We start from the raw sequence: 15,741 nt of genomic DNA, 5'->3' as shown, positions 1-15,741 counted from the left end.
AACAAATCTCTTGTTTTCGGAAAGATATTCTGAAATGAGCAGATGCACATTAACTAATGTGATAGACTAATAGCAATTATCAGTGCAATTTTGTAAACATGAAGATACAAGATATGTACTAACCCCTAATACTAGAAATCTGGTTCTCTAGTAAAAAATAACAAATTAAAATGCTCCTATATATACATATACATATGTAATATGTATATATATATATATACACACACATATATACATACAAATTCTATTCTCTTTGGTTTTGGTTAGTAAATCTATCAAAGCTGAGTATTAGCAAATATCAAAAAAACAGTGATAGGCTATAAAACAAGAAGCTCTTCAGATTCTTGCTCTCTAATGATGATGAAGCAGCTTTTCTGGTGTTACACCTCTGAAGTGGTGAGTAATAAGTAAGAAAGAAATTAGGGCAGCAGAAGTTACTCCTCCCAGTACTCCATTCCTACAGTCCACCTCCACTGCCAATACAATGCCAGACTCAAAACACATGTGACCAATAATCCTGAAACTGTAGGGCTTAGAGCCTCATTTTAAAAGTGAGAAAACTGAGGCTTAGAGAGGCTAAGTGACATGACAACACTGATAAAGTGCCATCTGTTCTACAACCCACACAGGTTGAAAATGGTTCACACTAAGTGGCTTTCTTAACCTACTGCTAGAATTAATACTTTTAATTTTCAAGCATGTTTGCTTACAAAAACATGAATTCAACATTAATAAGATACCCTTTTAAGTTACATAAATTGAAACAAACATATCTATTTTTAGACATAAAATCTTTATTTGTTGACTTAATTATTCAAAAGGAAAACAATATTTATACAACTACTAAGACAATTCTTCTCTATTTGGTGCCTAGAAAGGAGCCTCAAATTGAACAGGTTAAAAACTGAATTCATCTTTCCCTCATCAACCCTGCCTTCTGCTGTTGTCTCTATCCTCTCATTTGTACATGCTAGCATGTTAGAAATCAGGTACACAATTCTTCACTTTTTCTTCTGGTACCACCAAATTCTATGGATTTTTTTTTAAAGATTTATTTATTTGAAAGGCAAAGTTACAGAAGCAGAGAGAGTGCGAGAGAATGAGAGAGAAACAAAGAGAGAGACAGAGAGAGAGAGAGGGAGGGAGGGAGGTCTTCCATCTGCTGGTTCACTTCACAAATGGTCACAATGGCTGGAGCTAAGCCAATCAGGAGCCAGGAGCCTGGAGCTTTTTCCAGGTCTCTCACATGGGTGCAGAGGCCCAAGGACTTGGGCCATCCTCTACTGCTTTCTCAGGCCATTGCAGGGAGCTGGATCTGAAGAGGAGCAGCCGGGACTCGAACCGGCGTCCATATGGGATCCTGGAACTGCAGGTGGTGGCTTTACTCACCAGCGCCAGCCCCAACACTATGGATTTCATGTTCCATTTATCTCTTGAATCCATCCACTCACCTCTGTCTTCACCAGTTTGGTTCTGGCTCAAGCCTCCACTGTCTCCGGCCTCTGAGTTTGCAATGGCCAGTTAACTGCTTTTCTGCTTTTGCTCTGACAGAATGTGTTATTTCAGTTTACATGAAATAAAATTAGGTGGAGAGTTCAGTTCCTTAGCTATAGGAAAGCTCAATAGCTATAGTGGCCTTGCTTACTACACCGGATGGGGAAAATGCACGAAATTCCCATCACTGCATAAGGTTCTGATGGCAGTGCCGCTGTAATCTGTCCCCACATTCATGTCAGAGCAACCTTTTAGATTTGTGAATCCGATCATCCCTTTCTTGAAATCCTTCAATGTTGGGTCTTTGGGGACCCAGGAAGTTCTGCAAGAAGATACTGATTTTCTTTGTATTTTCACATCTTGTTCCAGTTGCTCTCAGCTTGCTTGCTATGCTTGCTTTTGGTTCCCCAAAGATATCAGGCTCTGTTCCACCTCAGGGCTTCTAAGACCTGGTACTCTCTGCCTGAACTGCAAACGCTTCATTTCTAGGATCAGATGATTCTTCCCCAAAGAAGCCTTCTCTGACATCCCTGTGAGGTTCCCTTGTACCATGCTTTTTGGTGCCACCTGTTTATCATATTTGCAATTTCATAATGTGGCATAATTTGTTTCTGTCTACTCCACAAGATAATGATCCAAGAGGAAAGAGACTATGCCTAGCGTTTTTCAGTCCACATCAGCCCCTAGGAACTGTCTTTTATGTGGAAAGTACTCAACAAACACTTGATGAGCAAAGAAAAACTGTTCTAAGTCAACCTTAAAAAGGACTATTTATTCGAGCTAGAAGGCCCATATATATTTTTAAGATTTATATATTTATTTGAAAGTCCCTAACTACACAATTTTCTTATTCCACAAAGTCCAGATTTATAGTTTTGATTTTAATGTAAAAATGTGCTTTTACAGTCATAAGTCTGATTCTCAAAATAGCAGGGGTTGAAGTGACCTTTACAGTTTCCCAAACAGATCACAAGAGAAACCACCGACATTTACAGACTAAATAGACTAAGTACTAGCTCATCAATAATAAGCCCTATTGTCCTAAACATAATTGTAGGAGACAAATGCAAGTGATGCATGGTAAAGTGGATCACTGTCCGGTTACTATCAAAATAACAAGGACTAAATGAAGTTACAGGGAGCGATGGCCACGATCCAGACCTGTCCTTCAGAGTTAAGGCAATGAGCATTGAAAACTAACAGCCAGAAGCAGCTTGGCGTTCCCCTCTGCCTTGGGTTATGATTCTGTAATGGAAGGAAGAAGCAAGTTGGGACGTTTGGGGATTCTTGAAGGAGAGAAAATGGTTATATCATAAAATCTTAGCTTTATTTATTTATTGTGTTAAGTGCTAGTTTTCTATTTTTCAAATTTCCTGCCTATAAAATTTCACATTTGGAAATATTAAAATACAGGAACCCAAAAGACAAACATGTCTTTTTGATAATTTAATCTCTTACTCACTAAGCTTCCCCCAGGACTGGATGATTGTAGACAACAGAGTCTTGTGTAAACCTCTCAGTGCCTAAGAGAGAGAACATACCTGATTGTAAGAAAAAGGAAAGGACTACCTACTTTTACAAAGAACATACGTGGTATTTTTCTGTCCAATTGCTCTAAAGGTGCACTGGTGCTAGTCAAATATTATCTCATCTCTAAAGGGATAATTTGTTGTTTTCTTCCTAATAGGGATAGACCCCATAAAGGATTCTTTTTTTTTTTTTTTAAGATTTATTTATTTATTTGAAAGGCAGAGCTACAGAGAGGCAGAGGCAGAGGCAGAGAGTGGTTGGTCTTCCATCTGCTGGTTCACTCCCCAAATTGATGCAATGGATGGAGCTGCACTGATCTGAAGCCAGGAACCTGGAGCTTCTTCCAGGTCTCCCATGTGGGTGCAGGGGCCCAAGGACTTGGGCCATCTTCTACTGCTTTCCCAGGCACATTAGCAGGAAACTGGACTGGAAGTAGAGCAGCCGGGACTCAAACCAGCACCCATATGGGATGCCTGCAATGCAGGAAGTGGGTTTACCTGTTACGCCATAGCTCTGGCCCCAGCCATAAAAAGATTCTTAAGATCTAGGGGTGGGCTGGTGCCATGGCTCAATAGGCTAATCTTCCGCCTGTGGCGCCGACACCCCAGGTTCTAGTCCTGGTCAGGGTGCCGGATTCTGTCCTGGTTGCCCCTCTTCCAGGCCAGCTCTCTGCTCTGTCCTGGGAGTGCAGTGGAGGATGGCCCAAGTCCTTGGGCCCTGCACCTGCAAGCGAGACCAGGAGAAACACCTGGATCCTGGTTTCGGATCAGCAAGGTGCGCCGGCCGCAGCGGCCATTGGGGGGGTGAACCAACGGCAAAAGGAAGACCTTTCTCTCTGTCTCTCTCTCTCACTGTCCACTCTGTCTGTCCAAAAAAAAAAAAAAAAAAAATCTAGGGGCTAGGGGTGTAGGGGGCCAGTGGAGGCAGAGAATAAACAGCAAAAGATCTTGACTTTTTTTACAGCCTGAATTTTTCTTCTTGAAGCCATCTTGCAATGATGCTAGTGACACAACATGGTTTTGCATAAAGCAGTGTTACAACAGTTCTATGTGCAAACATGGGACCCCACATCTAGCTTCAGTGGTTACAAGATCTGATTATATTATTAATGGTCAGGACAGAATGCTGTCTTTCAGCCACAGCTGAGGATCAGAGGCAAACATTAAAAGAGAATGAATAGAACAATTATTAAAAAGCAGGGGTAGAAATATAGATTGGATACAGAGCACATGAGGATTCACAAAAGTCAAGTAAATAAAAACCTACTTAATAGGTGCATTGCGTTCTGGGTGAACAGATGTTACTAAGACATGGTTACCACCCTCAGAAGCTTTGGATCCCTAGGACAACGGTATATCTCTGAACAATCAGGCAAAGGAGTATGACAGGAATGTGCCGGGGCAGGAAGGAAGATGCAGAAGAGGAGTGGATGACAAATTTTGGTCAGAGCCCTAAAGAAGAAGACCTTTTGGAAGAAATGGGTATTAGGCAGGGCCTTGGTGGAGGAAGAAGAGAGGCACAAGGGCTAAGGAAAAAGCACAAGCAAACACCTGAATGTGGCCAAATGGGCCTTGGTTAAATAATTAAACAAAAAAAATTGTCTTGTGGCAGAAACACAGGATAGGGGCTGGAGGAAGAGAGCGACATGGGACTCATCAATCCTGTTTGTTTTTCCATCAGGAAATTGGCCCACCAGCAATCCAAATATAAAGGACTCTGTACCAGGAAACAGTGCCAAAAACATAGCCTGCGGGTGGCTGAGTGGGAGCAGTTCAGATGTTCTAATACAACTGGCGTCTTTTGTTCCTCTTCTCAGTGGCTCCTGAATCCCAAATCACAGTAAGAGGACAGTAAATCCTTGAGACTTTTCCTCTACTTCAAAACCTGTGGTTCTCAGTACTCCGACACCTATCATGTATCTAGTCATCTTGTACTTAGAAAGCTATCCAAATTGTTTTATCCTCAAGTGCAAACGGCTCTCAAACTTTTAGTCTCAAAGGATTAATATCCAGAATATATCAGCAACCCCAAAGAGTCAAAAACAAACAAACAAAAAATCAACCAATCCAGGTAAGAAATAGGCAAAAAAGATGTGAAGACAGTTCTACAGAGAAATATAAGTGGACAACAAATGTGTGAAAAATGCTCAATATCGCTTGCCATCAGGAAAATGCAAATGAAAACCACAATGAGGTATCCTTACAGCTGTCAGAATGGCTATTATAAAAAACACAGCAAGTAACAAATGCTGATGAGGATGTGGTGAAAGGGGGGAACCTTATGGACTGCTGGTTGGAATGTTGACTAGTGTAGCCACTATGGCAAACGGTATGGCGATTTCTTAAAAACTAGAAACGGAATTGTCATATAGCAATCCCACTACTGGGTACATACCCAAAGACATGAAACTCATTGCACCAGATACCTGCCCCACCATGTTTATAGCAGCACTATTCACAGCACGTAAAACAGAGAATCAAACAAGGTGTCCATCATCATATGGATGGATAAAGAAAATGTGGAATATACATATATACACAATGGAATATTTTTCAGCTGTAACAAAGAATGACCACCTGTCATTTACAGCAAAATGGATAAAACTGGAGGACATCATGCTGAAAGAAATAAGCCAGACACTGAAAGAAAAATACCACATGTTCTCCCTTATATGTAGAAGCTAAAATTAAAAAAAAAAAATACAGAATGTTGATTACTAGATGCTGGGAGGGATGGAAGAGATAAAAGGTTTTTTGTATTAAAAAATATGGGAAGCTGGGTATGTTCCATTAATTGTGACAAAGACATTAATATGAGATGTGAAAAGGGGAGGTGAGGTAAAGGGTATTTGGGAACTCTGTATTAATACCTTGCAATTTTTGTTTTGTAAGTTCAAAACTACTCTGAAATAAAATTTCAATAAAGTTTTATGGTCTCAGTACTTTTATGCTCTTAGAAACAAATAAGTACCTCAAAGAATGTCTGTAATGTCTAACAATATTTACCATTTAGAAAACTAAATTAAAAATAGAATTACTTCCAAAATACAACTTTCGGATTATAGCAGCTTTTCCCCAAAGTTGTACTTTTTTTTAATTTATTTTTAATTTTTATTTATTTTTATTTTCAAAGTTGTACTTTGGAAATTTATGTTTATTAAACAAAAGTTGAAAAAAGCAAGAAAGGAAGAAAGGAAGAAAGAAAGAGAGAAAGAAAGAAAGAAAGAAAGAAAGAAAGAAAGAAAGAAAGAAAGAAAGAAAGAAAGAAAGAAAAGGTAATATATAGAGGCATGAATGGTGTAACATATCTGTATAAATTTTAACTTTGAAGGGGGAGGAATTGCTTTCTGTACTTGGAAAGTTTGTAGTGATACAGAAAGGGCAGGAAGGTATACCATAATGAATGAAATGTATCAAATAAATGTAAAGCAATGAACTTCTAGGTATTACTGAAAAATAAAGTCATAAAATATAAAAAAAGAATTAAAAGATATGTTTGTTAATTCACTAACAATTATATTCCCATTATATTATCATAGTTACTTTCATAAAATTCTATATTTTATAAAACCAAATGATAAGAATCCATCAGTGTTCTGTTTTACACTTAAAACTTTATTTATTCCCCTTTATTTGAAAGTCAGAGACAATAAAGAGACACAGAGAGAAAGAGACACACACAGAGAGAGATATCTTCTATTTAGCTGGTTCACTCCCCAGATGACCACACCATCTGGCGCTGGGCCAGGCTACAAGAACCTAAGTGCTTGAGTCATCATTTGCTGCTTCCCAGGTTACCCATTAACAGGAATCTGAATTGGAAGTGGAGGCAGTACTTGAACCTAGGCACACTCGCACGGGATGCAAGCAGCCAACGTGGCATCCTAACTGCTGCACTGGATACTTGCCCTGACTGTTTTACATTTTTGCAAATCCCTTTAATGTTTGCCCTAGTAAAAGACATCTGGATTCTCATATCTGTTCTAATTTCAATCTACTGCTGACATGTTTTGGCTGACATATAAGACAAAAGTTAGTCTCATACAGTTTTACAATTGGAAAAAAGCTGAATGTCTTGATAGTCTTTTCAGGTTTTTATGGATATTTTTATTCAACACTACAACAAAATTTACATGTGCTGTCTTCTTAAGGTTGCTTACAATGTGGAATTAGAAATTACATTAAAGGACTTTTGTATTTTGTTAGATTAAAATCTACTCGTCTATCTTGTACTTTGAATGGATCTTTTTCTCATGCATACTTTTGTAACAGCATGCATTGGTCATTTGGAAAATATTCATTCACTGAGACACCCAGTTCTTCTTAATGTTGACACATTGAATTACACAATATCCAAAAGCACACTTACTAATATTACCAGTAATCTCATTAGAAAAGTGTTTGTGTCAAGCTCATGTGACACACACATGTTTTCCCAAATTCTACTTTTTATTTATAGGCTTGAACTTTATAGTATTGGCACAAATACTGATACGTTTCCTTGAAGTGACAAGCTTATTTTCGATAACATGTCTACCAATTACTCAAGTCTGCACATCCAGTTTGTTTTTTGTTGTTCTTTTCAGTGAAAATGTTGATCCATGAAATAATAAGTGGCTAATTCAGCTCGCAACTCAATCATGAGAGCTTTTCCTCCATGCAACCAGTGTTTCTCATTATGCAGCTAAAGTGCTTTCTATGTACTTTCCAGTTCACTGTGTAAAGCATTACAAAGACATACATTCAAGAGCTGACATGCACTAGAATCAATAATTTTACCGCTTCATTAAGAACATTCAGAAATGAAACCACTATCTTCTTTTAAGTACAGAGAACACCACAATGAGCATCAGTACTATTTGGTGTCTGTTTTGGTTCTCACTGGGACTTCAGCAGTTCTCCCCATATTACTTCTGCAATGTAAGTGCACATGTCAACATGGTGAAAAAGCATCATTTGCTATTATTATCATAAAAATAATTTGACCTTACTGGCATCCCATATAGGTGCTAGTTTGAGTCCCAGTTACTCTACTTCCAATCCAGCTCCCTGCCTATGTGCCTGGGAAAGCAGTGGAAGATGCTGCACCCAATGTGGGAGGTCTGGAAGAAGCTCCTGGCTCCTGGCTTTGGACCCGCCCAGCTTCAGTTGTTGTGGCCATTTGGGGAATGAACCAGAGGATGGTAGATCTCTCCCTATTTCCCCATCTCTCACTGTAACTTTGCCTTTCAAGTAAATAAATAAATCTTTAAAAAAACTAAATAAATTTGACCTTGTGGAACCCCTAGAAGTTCTCATGGTCTTCCAGTGGTCTATAGACCACACCGAGGTCGGTGGTTAGCCTCGATCATGGGCCTAAGGCTTCAGTAGGTAAAGCTGTCATAGTTATTACCAACATACAAATGTGGGTTTTAGCACTTTTTTATTTATTTATTTATTTTTTTGACAGGCAGGGTGGACAGTGAGAGAGAGAGACAGAGAGAAAGGTCTTCCTTTGCCGTTGGTTCACCCTCCAATGGCCGCCACAGCCAGCGCGCTGTGGCCGGCGCACTGCGCTGATCCGATGGCAGGAGCCAGGTGCTTCTCCTGGTCTCCCATGCCGGTGCAGGGCCCAAGGACCTGGGCCATCCTCCACTGCACTCCCGGGCCACAGCAGAGAGCTGGCCTGGAAGAGGGACAACCGGGACAGAATCCGGCGCCCCGACCAGGACTAGAACCCGGTGTGCCGGCGCCACAAGGCGGAGGATTAGCCTGTTGAGCCGCGGCGCCGGCCAGCACTTTTTTCTGACTAAATTATTCTCTAGGAAAATATTTGTAAAGTAACCATGAGGCACAATCATCCAAGAATGTGATATTTAAGTATAAAGAAACAACGTAAATTAGAGTACAATTTTAAGGCAGTGCTAACAACCTTGCCACAGCTAGGCATCTCATTTAACATCCTTTACTTGCTTTCTGTTGCTATTTAATCAACCACTGTATTCTCAAATTAGCTTGGGAAAATTTCTTTCAATTACTCTGAGTCTCATACCCCTGGTCAAAACTGTCTTAAGAATCTGAAGTGAGGGCTTCTTCTATCAAAAATCCTTGTATAATACTTGCTCCTGGCCTAAAGGTAACTCTCTGACAAGAAACCTTTATTTTGTGGCTTAACATTGAGAAGAGAAAAAGCCTTGATTGTTCTTCCAATTTTCCAAATCCTAAAGATTCACATGTCTTTCCCACTGAAGAGCCATGCTGAACAAGAAAAAAAATGCCACAAAGTAGAATGATTCAGCTACTCTGTGCAAACCCCCTCTAGTTGTTGTTAGCACAGAGAGGTCCACATGACCAGCTTATCACAGGCTAACATTCATACACCACTCTCACCAGATCTTTCCTTTCTGATGAAAAGCTTTTAATGGGCTTTGATGTCACCATATGCACAGTGATATGACAAGTAAACAATCCAGTTTCCTGTTAACGCAATCTGCCTTACGACAGAAGTCTGTTTATTAAAGGAACCACGTACCTTTTCTCCTTTTCTAAACATTGCTCCCCAGGATTTATGCTTACTTTGTGATCCTTCACTTTCCTGCTAGCACAATGCTGGGCACCGAAAAGACCTAAAGGAATACTAATGTTTTTACTTACGTTGACCCCACTGTCCGCTACTGGGATTCAGATAGTTGGGATAAAGGCCTTCTGGTTTTTCCAGTTTATTCAGTACCTTTCGAATATTCATCACCTACAACAGAAATTAAATATTCCCATAAAAATCAACAAAAGTGTTCACATCATTCTTTCTTTCTTGACTATGTCTTTCCATGTTAGAAAAAAAATCTGTTGATTTAAATGATGCAGAGTTAGAATAAATATAGTTGGTATAAGCATATTATTATCTTTACAAAAATAATGGCAAAACGTGAATACAGTCACACTGATTATCTGAATACTAATTATCCGATTACACACTGATTACTAATAATCTACCACAATTTAAGCCCCATATTAGGCAGTGGGTAAACAAAGTCGCAGTCCTCTTGGGAGTTCTGCATTCCACTGATAAGATACAGACAGTAAAACATATGATGTCAAGAACAGCAAATGCTGTGAAAAAATAAAAGGGGTGCCATGGACTGAACGGTGAGTTCTACAAATTCCCATGAAGGCGGACCCAGTTACCAATATTTAAAGGTTGAACTGTTTGAGGAGGAATCCAACAAAGGATACCAAGAAGGAGCAACCAGGGAGGATACAGGCAAAGCTGAGAGCTTTATATGCCTGCAGCCAAGTGCAGAGATGGAGGAGGAACTCTCCCACTTTGTCCAATGCAGAAAGGACAAGCAATTCGAGGAGGAGGAATGGAAAACTGGCCTGGGGAACGTGGCGGTCACTGTGACAACTGTTGTGGGAGAAAAGCTCGACTGGACGGAGTTTAAGAAAAGCAGATGGAGACAACTCCTTCGAGGAATTTTGCTATACAGGGACCTGAAAAGTGGAGTGAGATCTAAGGGAACAGTAGTAGGGTGATTTTATCCAAATATGTATGGGTTTACTTCCTGAAAGTTGGAAATGAATTCACTTGCCATATCACATACTACAAAACACTTTGAATTTAGGTGTTTCACATACTTGTTTCTGATAGTCTATGCAATTCTATGTATTTTTAGGTAAGGGAAAAAATTCAAGTAGGTAAAGGATTTTAAGAAGGCAGAGAAGCCGGTGCCGTGGCTCAATAGGCTAATCCACTGCCTTGTGGCGCCGGCACACCGGGTTCTAGTCCCGGTTGGGGTGCCGGATTCTGTCCCGGTTGCCCCTCTTCCAGGCCAGCTCTCTGCCGTGGCCAGAGAAGTGCAGTGGAGGATGGCCCAAGTGCTTGGGCCCTGCACCCCATGGGAGACCAGGAGAAGCACCTGGCTCCTGCCATCGGATCAGCATGGTGCGCCGGCTGCAGCGCGCCAGCCATTGGAGGGTGAACCAACGGCAAAAGGAAGACCTTTCTCTCTGTCTCTCTCTCTCACTGTCCACTCTGCCTGTCAAAAAAAAAAAAAAAAAAAAAAAAAAAAAGAAGGCAGAGAGAGAAAACCAAACAAGGAAGCCAGGCTCTCTCACCTGGGGTTAGAGGGTGCTATGGAAAGAATGCAGGTTTTTCGTCAGATTAAATGAAATGCTGCATGGTACAAAACTTCATGAAGAGCTCTAGTAACCTTGGTTGTCAATAACATCACATTTTACTAAATCTCCCAGGAGAGGATATTTTTTCTCACCGTGTTGTTTTGCAATGCAAAGTGTATTGCAGACTCTCACCTTTTCAGCAAATATGGGATTTCCGGATAAGTGGCTCAAGTGCATGAACTCCAAATGCAAGGTTCCAAACTCTGCCAGAATACTGCTGCCTCCTGAGGCCCAGGGCCAGTTCCTTCCAATGCCACTAAAGAAGAGAGTCATTGGAGAGTTATGGAGCAGGCTCATTGAATTGTCCACAGTTCAAAATAGTACAAGTGAAGGAGACAGCTTTTTAACAATGGTATCTCTGCAAATAATCTACGTGGGTACTGTAAAACTGAGCACTAACTGTTTTGGCTATTGATTTTTGGCTTTGACTCCTACCTCCAAATTGAAAATTAGTGTTGACTTAAAGTCAGAAAGAAGTTTCTGTGAGCTCGCTATTGATGAACAGACAGATATTTTTGGAAGGCACAGGTGGTATACAGAGATCTACAAAGATTTCTAGTGGCATATAAAATAAAACCGACCAAAACACTCCCACTTTGCATCAGTCCAACATTTTAATGAATTTCAGCCTGAGATTCCATGGAATTTTAGAAATTCACATTCTATAGAAAATTTTATTTGGACAGAAATTAAACACCAAAGCTTCATTTGTTATTTACTCATTCCACCCCTCTCCAAATGCTTCTTCCATTTACTGGACCATCTGTTTGTTTTTCTTCACACTACTCTATGTATTTTCTTAGGCCCTAAATTATTCCTTGCTCAAGAATCTCAACAAAATCACATTATACAAATCTGAAAGAGGACAAAGGTACGAGGCTCAAAAATTATTGCTTCATGTTTCACCTTGCAGAAATGCTTTTTAAAAGAGTTAGTTATAAGCAAGGGTACACACACATATAAAGTGACTCTTACAGATGGTTATACTCTTGGGTACAGTTTACTTCTGAAGATGCCTTTAAAATTCAAATCAAGAATATAGTCAAATATTTTCCTGATCAATAAAAATCCACATTGTGATTTTAGTTCTTATGCACATTATTTGCCACATGTCTAGTATTTGCTACAAACTAAGCATGGTGTTGGGTTACAGGCATGGTTGTGATAATAAATCACTCTTTTCTGTTCTCAAAGACCTCACACTGTTAATGGCTCGAAAGGTATAAACGTGAATACTTCCAATCGCTCATGGTAAATGCTAAGGTAAAAGTGTGAACAGAGAACGCAGTCTTAACGTGGCACTCACAGAAAGCTTCTCTGAGGAGGAGGAGTCTCCTGAGAAAACACATTTGAGTGGCAGCAACACATACACACACACACACACACACACACACAGCCCCCATAGGCTGGTTCATTCCCTAAATGCTTGCAATGACTGGAGCTGAGCCAGGCTGAAGCAGGAGCTGGGAACTCACTCTGAGTTCTCTTGGCAGGGACCCAATTATTTGAGGGTCTAGAATTGAAAGACAGAGCAGGGAATTGAACCCAGGTACTCCAATGTGGGACGTGGGAATCTTAAGAGAAGGAGGGCGCCTATCCCCTTGAGTTGACTCTTGAAGGACAAATAAGAATTGGTAAGAAAAGGGAGGTGGGGCGCAACCCATGGGCATGGAGAAAATACACAAGCAGGTGGGCTAGGCAGCAGCCAGGGGCAGCTCTGGATCCTGGTAGGTGGAAGGAAGGGCAGGTGACTTGGGAGAAGGCTGTAGGGATAAGCTGAGTCCAGGTCTCAGAGGCTTGAGGGATTCTCACCGCTCTCCTTTCCCAAGGTAGGCCCTATGTCAACTGCTCTTGCTCTCCCCTGCCTTTCCTAACCCACCAAATTTGCCTTCTACCAGTCACAACTCTGGATTAAACCATTTTTCCAGTCACCTCAATGCTTCTGCTGAGGAATGCTGAAGAAAAGGAAAGCAATGAGGGCCAAATGAGAAGCTGGTGCCTGAAATCCTGGGCTAGACTCATTCTTGCTCCCTGTGCCCTTTAATAGCAAGGTCTAGAATTTGTTCTAAAACTCACATGTGCAGTATACCTAATAAAGAACAAATAGAAGTAAGACTCAGATATCTGAAAGTCACACATTCCCTTATTTTCAAAAATGTACTAAATTTTTTAGGTTCTGGAAATTTGGGTGAGTTTTATTTTCATGGCTAGCCTAGACAAAAGGAATATTTAATAATACAAATAGGATGAATGATGGCTGGCGCCGTGGCTCAACAGGCTAATCCTCCGCCTTGTGGCACTGGCACACCGGGTTCTAGTCCCGGTCGGGGCACGGGATTCTGTCCCGGTTGCCCCTCTTCCAGGCCAGCTCTCTGCTGTGGCCCGGGAGTGCAGTGGAGGATGGCCCAAGTGCTTGGCCCTGCACCCCATGGGAGACCAGCAGAAGCACCTGGCTCCTGCCTTCGGATCAGCGCGGTGTGCCGGCTGCAGCGCGCTGGCCGTGGCTGCCATTGGAGGGTGAACCAACGGCAAAGGAAGACCTTTCTCTCTGTCTCTCTCTCTCACTGTCCACTCTGCCTGTCAAAAAAAAAAAAAAAAAAAAAAAACCAAATAGGATGAATGTTAATTTCTAATTTTATTAACATATGGCTGGTACACATAGTAATTCTCATTAATTTGTTGTCATGACATACTGATTTTATTAGTTTTCAAAAATTTATTTGAAAGGAAGAGGAAGAAGGAGAGGGAGAAGGAAAGAAGAAAGAGAGAGCACGAGCGAGAGGGAGAGGGTGAGGGAGAGAGAGAGAGGGAAAGAGCGAGAGAGCGCTATATCTTTCTTTTGCTGGTTCACTCCCTGAATGCCTGCCATAGTTAGGCTGGATCAGGCTGAAGCCAGGGGCAAGGAACTCAGCTGGGGTCTTCCATGTACGTGGCAGGGACCCAAGTACTCAAGCCATCACCCACTGCCTTCCAGGACGCTCATTAGTGGGAAACTGGAATTGGAAGTGAAGCTGGGACTCAAATTCAGGCACTTTTGAGATGGGGTGCGGCCCAAGAGATGAATTTTTTACTCCATTCTATTACTGATGAAAGTCAAAAGCCCTATTAAACAAAATTAAAGATTTCTGTATCCTGGAGAAATAATAAAAATGAAGCTGCAACATAAAGGAGTATTAGGGCGCGAGTGGGATAATGATTTCATCTTGGAAAAGGAGAGCAGGGTGCTGAGGACGCCCATCCCCCCTTGCTCTCCAGGGACTGAACTTTCCGTGCAGCGACTGCAGTGTGTGGTGGTGCACACAGACACACAAGGTAAGCGCTGAACTCAAACTCGAATTACTTTTGTATCCACATATTTGTTCTCAGCCATTAATGTGAATGAAGAGAAAACCAGAGATATACTGAAAAAATTTTGAGTAGGTTAGAAAATTACAATTTTTTTTTATCTTTTATTTAATGAATATAAATTTCCAAAGTACGACTCATGGGTTACAATGGCTTCCCCCCCATACTGTCCCTCCCACCCACAACCCTCCCCTTTCCCACTCCCTCTCCCCTTCCATTCACATCAAGATTCATTTTCGATTATCTTAATATACAGAAGATCAGCTTAGTAGAAAATTACAATTTAAAAAAGGTTATGTATTCCTCCTCCTACCGCCTCTGAACACAGCCATATCTGAAGGAAAGCAACACTCTGCTACCACTGTTTAATCACAGGGGAGCAAGAGCACTAAAAGCACTAGCGAAAATATGTCATGCTAACAACACAAACTGGGTTTAGAAAAAATGGTGTGTTTATATGACAGGATGGCTTTGCTAACCATTCACTCAACCTACAGAATCGATGCATTTTAGTAAAATTACTTACTTAGAAGATTAAAGGTTGTAGCTGGCTTTCAAATATAAGTCAGGGAAGGGGTTCAGGGAATCAGCGAGGGCACAACTGCATCTAGATATCACGTTAGGTCACTTGACCTTTATTAGTCTGAACTACAAAGACCTGCAGATTCACCTGGATGACAGCACAGGAGCCCATGCCATGTCACAGCTGAAATGTGTACCTCGGGCAGATGGTGGTCTCCCGTCTTAAAGTTAAAACCACCTTTTGACTACTCACAGAATGAGGAAGATGAACAGCAAGCTTGCTAAGATCTATTTTGTCTCTAAATTTTGAATCTACTGAGGAAGCTATGTACTTGTGAGACTCTAATCTCTAAAAGACAGCAGGCATTGGATGCTAAAAGGGGGTGTGTGGAAATGAAATGAGTTCAGAAAGTCTTCGGCTCACTTGGTCTAGGGATCGTCGTGTCCTGGGCATCCCACATCATCAAACACCAGACATTTCTGAACTCCAGACGAATATGCATCTCATCTCCAGGAGGCGGGGATTTAGAATGTCATTAACTTCGGTTTCACAGCATTTTAAAGACAGTTGTGATGTTGTTTATCTGGTCTATTTTACAAGTATGAACAGTAATTTAGATAAAATGTCTTAAAAATAAAATAATAACTTGTGTTCAGGAACTATTAGTTCCATAATATACGCTGGAAAGGGAGC

The 15,741-nt window shown here is 40.9% G+C and overlaps 1 protein-coding gene across 3 annotated transcripts in view; it reads right to left on the bottom strand.

The window, feature by feature from the left end:
* Positions 1-15,741, bottom strand: part of MAN1A1 (mannosidase alpha class 1A member 1) — a 218,455-nt gene that overhangs the window by 26,552 nt on the left and 176,162 nt on the right. For all 3 annotated transcript variants that reach the window (XM_008263299.4, XM_008263300.4, NM_001195721.1), the window contains 2 exon segments: positions 11,313-11,436; positions 9,657-9,750 (listed from right to left, as the gene is read on the bottom strand). In XM_008263299.4, coding sequence (XP_008261521.1) covers positions 9,657-9,750; positions 11,313-11,436 — 218 coding nt within the window.

Source organism: Oryctolagus cuniculus, chromosome 5, assembly GCF_964237555.1.
Source record: "Oryctolagus cuniculus chromosome 5, mOryCun1.1, whole genome shotgun sequence".
In the NCBI taxonomy this organism is placed as follows: domain Eukaryota; kingdom Metazoa; phylum Chordata; class Mammalia; order Lagomorpha; family Leporidae; genus Oryctolagus; species Oryctolagus cuniculus.
Note: the sequence above shows the minus strand (reverse complement) of the source record. Positions and strands in the feature narration are given on the sequence as shown.